The sequence below is a fragment of the Humulus lupulus genome, chromosome 4 (assembly GCF_963169125.1).
Source record: "Humulus lupulus chromosome 4, drHumLupu1.1, whole genome shotgun sequence".
Lineage (NCBI taxonomy): Eukaryota > Viridiplantae > Streptophyta > Magnoliopsida > Rosales > Cannabaceae > Humulus > Humulus lupulus.
Window position 1 is genome coordinate 16,472,964 of NC_084796.1, and position 6,589 is coordinate 16,479,552.

Here is a 6,589-nt window from a genome sequence, read left to right on the forward strand (position 1 = left end):
ATATTTATTAATAAAATAACGTTATTATCTACTTTCCAATAATATCCAATTCCCTATTAAATGGCCAAAAATTAGGTAATTATGTAGTGGTCTTGGTCGAAATTTATTAAAAAAATTGAACAGGCACTTGTCTTTGAAACCCTACTTATTTATATATCACACACCTTAATTTGAACCTCTACATATCTTATTATTTTAGTAAAAAAAATTAACATAGTTTTTATCATCTCTTTCTACTCTTAGCCATGTCTGATATAGATCAAGAATACTTGTCTCTAGTAGAAGGAATGATTGAGAATCTTCAATCCTTGATGAAGATTGCCGACACTTTGCCTACCTTACCAATCACCAAGGTTGGAGACGGTACACATTTTGAAGATGGTGGTCGAATTCCTTATCCATTTTCCAGTATATTAAAGACAATGAGAAGGGAACTAACCAAGTTATATGTTGAAAACTTGAAGGAGGAAATAAATAAATGGCAAATTGAACTAGCAAAGATCAAGAGAGATTGCAAACAGATTGAGAAGGTGCCACATGAAGACCACAAAGAGGTAACTATGAAATTTCTTCGTCATATCAGTGAAAACCCAACAAAGAAGATGATGATCGGAGAAGATCACGCCAATAAGTAGAGGAAGGCCGAAGATTAGTAGTTTTTTTTAATTTTTTTTTACTGTTTCCACAAGTATTTTATGTTTAATTTTGTTGATTTTATTTTTATTATTATACCCTTTCAAATATCTATATTGTCTTGAATATGACTATTATTATATAAAAGGAGAGTTCTTGAATTTTAAGATGTGTAATTATTTTTTATTTTTAATCTTAAAAAATTTCAATATTAATTGTAAACCATAATTGGCATAGCCGAAATTAGGGTTTGGATAGTTAGTTATTGTCTTTGAATATGAAGAGGTGCATTTAATAATTAGTGTAAACCCTACTTATACAAATTAATTGAATTTTCACAATTCTCAAAACTATATTTAATTTTTTAGAAAAAAAATTATTTTTCTCTCTAATATTTTGTTGTGGCCGAAAAATGGGTGTATAAAAATATTAATTTAATAAATTTTGACCAAGATTTTGATAGTTGGTTAGAGTGTTTGAATTTGAAAAGGTGCATTTAATATTTAATATAATTATTCAACATTTAATTGTTCAAACTAATAATTAGTGTAAACCCTAATTATGCAAATTAATTGAATTTTCACAATTCTCAAAACTATATTTATTTTTTTTAAGTAAAACAAAACAATTATTCTCCTAATAAATGTAGTGGCCGAAAAATGGGTTTAAAAAAATATTAATTTAGTAAATTTTGATTTAATACTAAGATTTTGATAGTTGGTTAGAGTGTTTGAATTTGAAAATGTGCATTTAATATTTAAGATATATTCAATATTTAATTGTTCAAACTAATAATTAGTGTAAACCCTAATTATACAAATTAATTAAATTTTCACAATTCTCAAAACTATATTTAATTTTTTAGAAAAAAATTAATTATTCTCTAATATTTTGTTGTGGCCGAAAAATGGTTGTATAAAAATATTAATTTAATAAATTTTGATTTAATACCAAGATTTTGATAATTGGTTAGAGAGTGTTTGAATTTGAAAAGGTGCATTTAATATTTAATATATATTCAACATTTAATTGTTCAAACTAATAATTAATGTAAACCCTAATTATGCAAATTAATTGAATTTTCACAATTCTCAAAACTATATTTAATTTTTTTTAAAAATAATAATTTTTCTCTCTAATATTTTGTTGTGGCCGAAAAATTGGTGTATAAAAATATGAATTTAATAAATTTTTATTTAATACTAAGATTTTGATAGTTGGTTATAGTGTTTGAATTTGAAAAGGTGCATTTAATATTTAAGATATATTCAATATTTAATTGTTCAAACTAATAATTAGTGTAAACCCTAATTATGCAAATTAATTGAATTTTCACAATTCTCAAAACTATATTTAATTATTTAGAAAAAAAATAATTATTCTCTAATATTTTGTTGTGGCCGAATATAGATAGTTGAATTTGAAAAGGTGCATTTAATATTTAAGATATATTCCATATTAATTATTATTTTTAATATTGCCAAAAAAAATCTCTAAGGAAACCGAAATTCTATATAAAAAAAGACATTGAAAAGGTTGCATTGCTTCATAATACTTGGTTAGAGTATTGTCCTATATATTCTACATTTCAAAGACAGATAGAAAAAAAAAATCTTTATATTTGGTTAGAGTTAGAATAGATGTTGAACATGAAAGATTTCATTGCCTTTCAATTACCAATTCTGGTTATGATTGATTTATTAAGGGAGCAATTGTCAATAGTAGAAACATTGGCCAAGGAAAGAGATTATCATGTCCCACGGAGTAACGTTTGTGATCTCATCAACTTCTCCATCGCCCAACAAGAGAAAAGAGCGGAGTTAACCAAGCTTATGGTTAGAATCTTGATGTTGGAGATCCAAATTTGGAATAAAGAAATGGTGAAAGTTCAGATTGGTGAACAACGAATCTTTAAAGTTTTAACAGGCGGTGACAAAAAATGCTTTGAAAAGTATATGAAGATGCTAATAGATGATGAAACAATTAAAACTACAAAGCAAGGTCAATAGATTTCTAAGAGTTTTATTTATGATTGTTATAGTTTTTTCTTGATGTATTTTTTTTAAATGTTTTTTGTTTAGTTTATGATTAATATAATAAATGTTGACCTTGCTGATTTTGGTTTAGTTTTTTGTTTTTTTAAATGTTATAGTTTTTTCTTGATGTATTCTCAATACCATGATTAAGTTACTTCTCCTATTTCGAAATTTAAAAAAAAATAATAATTAGCCCTATTTTTTTGGTAGCCGAAATTAATTTTAAAAAAATGACTTTAAACCCTAATTATGCAAATGAATTAAATTTTCCAATTCTCAATGCCATGTTTATAATATTTGAAAAAAAAACAATTAAAACAATAGATCCAAATTTATCCAAAATTAATGATAAAAAATATATTTTTATATAATTAATTATTTGAATCTTTCAATTTGAAGATGTGCATTAACAATTAAAACTACATATTTTTTTAGCCGAAATTAATGATAAAATTTCAATATTAATTGTAAACCACAATTGGCATAGCCGAAATTAGGGTTTGTATATTAATAAATTTTACACATCTAATTATAATTTTTGAAATTAGAGTTTAGATAGTTGGTTACTGTCTTTGAATATGAAGAGGTGCATTTAATATTCAACATATATTCAATATTTAATTGTTCAAACTAACTATTAGTGTAGGCCCTAATTATGCAAATGAATTAAATTTTCCAATTCTCAATACCATATTTATAATATTTGAAAAAAAACACAATAATTAACCCTATATTGTTGTAGCCGAAATTAATGATTGCAATAGAGAAAGTGTTTGTAAACAATTATACAAAATACATCACTATTCATGGATTGATTTTTTTCTTCTTATTCTTCGAATGACCATTTTTCTTTGTAGTGGACTTTGGCTGCATAGGACAATTCCTTGAATCATGTCCAACCTCACCACAATACTTGCAATGTAATAGCGATTTTTTTGGTTTTCTCTTCTTTGCACCTCCAGAGAATGATTTCGACAAACTGGCTGTAGTTGGTCTGCCTTTTGTTTTTTTAATCTGAGAGTCCAAAATATTATTAGGAAATACTCCTTCATCATTTTGAGGATGTTTTAACTCTTCATCTGGTGGCATTTTTTCCAATTCTGCATTCAACTCTGATATAACTTTCATAGCCTTTTGAAATGCTTCTCGTGATCTTGTAGCAAGGTTCGACGTGATAGTAGTTTGTGTGGTTACACCACCGTACCTAGAATTTTCAATAACTTCAGGATGAGGACACTTTCTTTCAGTACCTTGAGTTAACAGTTGAACTTCTTTAGCATCTTTTAGCCAACGTCTATTTACCAAACAAATTGGCAAACTTCTTCTCTCCAAATTCTTCAATGAAATAAAAATATGTCTACATGGAATTCCTTTTGTCTCAAGAGAATAGCAATCACATCGCACATCATCCCCATCGTTGGAGATTAACACTTTGCGCTTTAATCCAAAACCAATATATTTTTTCACCAAACAAAGAGTGTAACCTGGTATCTTATCATCCTTTAGGACAATATAATTATCGCCACGTTGTATCTCCTTTCTTATCCTTGTAAAAATTTCCCTTGTGAAAATTGAAGAAATTTCATCCTCCACACACGGTATAGTTGTCTGGTTCAAAATCGATTCAGTCAAATTAGTTTTGTAGTGTTCTTTCATCTCGTTGTAACGTAACATAGATAAAGCATGGTCAAAGTGTCGTATAAACATCCACAATGGTATTTTATTTTGCAAATCTCTTTTCAAGAATGCATTCATAGATTCGCATCTACCGGTAGCAGTAGCTCCACCAAAATAAATACCACGAAGAAAAGTATCTGCCCACTGCTTTCTTGTGCCATATTGTGCTTCCACCCATGCATTTCCTGTCAATCTATATTTCTTCACAGTCACTTTCCAATTATCCTCCCATTCTTCCTCCTTGTAATACCTATATTTTTGTAAAAAAGAAAAATAAAAATGTTTTCATATTATAATTGAGAGAATAAGATAAAACACCATTTAATGTATTACCTGAAAATAAATTTCTTCAATTCTTGATGGAATGCTATATTGTGTACATGGTGCATTGCATTTTTTAGTATGTGCCATGAGCAAATACGATGTGGAACACCAGGCATAATATTATCCAGTGCTTTGTTCATTGCTTTGCAACCGTCCGTCAAAACTGCTGACGGCATCTTACCACCCATGCACTCTAAAAATGTTTCCAATACCCAATCATATGTGGTCGAAGTCTCATTATCAAGAAGTGCAGCTCCAAACACACACGTTTTGTCATGATTATTAGACCCAAGTAATATTACTAATGGCTTTCCGTACCTGTTGAACAAAAAATTAATATAATATTTGATATTTTACTAAGAAATCGATATAAGGTAAAAAAAAAAATTTAAATACCTATTGGTTTTGTAAGTAGAATCAAAAGCCAAACAATCACCAAATAATTGGTAATCAACCTGGGAAGTCCCGTCAGACCAGAATAAATTTTTCAATCTATTTTCTTTATCTACATCATACTTGTAGAAAAACATGTTGTCCGGCCCTTTTTTTGCTTCGAGATAACCCATTGCTGTGGACGTGTCACAATCATCCCAAGTTGAATATTTTTTACAGATTCCCTTGTACAAGTCATCTTTGATACATCCCACATTTTCCCAACCATCATGAACTTCTACCATGTAATTCCAAATTTGGGATGTCTTAATTCCGGCTCTCTTCATTGACATAACTTGTTCCCTCATCTCGTCCCTAAATATTCTATCAGATCTAAGAAATGGTCTTTCACGAAAGAAGGCAAACTTATGGTTGTGGTGGTTATTAAAACACTTTGTAATCCAGTGGTTAGTTTCCCTATTTAAATTTATTCTAAACTCTGCATTACAACCTGTTCTTGTTAGAGCACGAGCTTCTTTACACCTATTATCAAGATTATAATATTTTGTGTTCTCTAAAACCTTCGTTTGAACACACCCAACTTCTAATGTGTAAAATACCTTTTTTGTCCTCCCTCTTCAGTTTTTTTCTAACACTAAACCCCATCATTTTCGCATACAAAAAATAAAAAGATTCTGCTTGTTCAATACTTACAAACTCCTTCCCTTCGAAGTCCGAAAACTGAATATGTTCTGGTTCTTTGTCAATATCCAAAAATTGAAGCAAGCTCCTCCATTGTGCAATATCAGGTTTGGTCCATTCTTCAATAATGCCACATTCAACATTGTCTTCTGGTACGTCTTCATCATTTGTCTCTTCCAAACGTGTTCCCCCAGCAGGGTCTACTTCATGTTCAGAAGATAAGGATTTTGTAACTTCTTGTTCAGCTTCCAAACCATTTTCGTAACTAGTCATTTCTCCAGCCTATTCCTTCTGATTTTTTTTTTTGAATGGTGTGTAGCACTATTCAATATTTTTTATATTTAAACTGATTATATTATTAAAATTGCATCAATTAATATAATTAGTGGGGTGATTGAAAAGTTGATGCTTATAAATTTCGAAATTATAATAGCATTAATTAATATAATTAGTGGGGTGGTTGAAAAGTTGATACTTACAAATTTCGAAATTATAATAGCATTTAATATAATTTTGCAATTTTGAAAATATGTATAAATCCAATAATATTTCAAAATTTTCATTATAATTTTCGAAATTTGCATTAGAATTTTCGAAATTAGGGTTTAGATAACCACAGTTGTGCAATATTAATTTTTTTTTTAATGTTAGGATATAGATAATTAGTTAGAGTCTTTGAATATGAAGATGTGCATTTAATATTTAACATATTTTCAATAATTAATTCTCCAAAATAGTAATTAGTGTAAGCCCTAATTAATGTATAATAATATAATTGTTATAATTTTTTTTTAAGAATACTAAATCATTTTTTAAACCATTGTGTTTTGATGGGAAGTTGAAAA

General features: G+C 28.2%; 1 protein-coding gene across 1 annotated transcript; it reads right to left on the reverse strand.

Annotated features, from left to right (window-relative positions):
• Positions 1 to 3,473: 3,473 nt before the first annotated feature.
• On the reverse strand, positions 3,474 to 6,017 carry LOC133831939 (protein FAR1-RELATED SEQUENCE 5-like). Its single transcript, XM_062262342.1, has 4 exons — positions 5,757 to 6,017; positions 5,067 to 5,623; positions 4,680 to 4,988; positions 3,474 to 4,596 (listed from the first exon to the last, which is right to left on the reverse strand). The coding sequence occupies exons 1-4, from the start codon at positions 6,015 to 6,017 to the stop codon at positions 3,474 to 3,476; spliced, it is 2,250 nt and encodes a 749-aa protein (XP_062118326.1).
• Between the last annotated feature and the right edge of the window lie 572 nt (positions 6,018 to 6,589).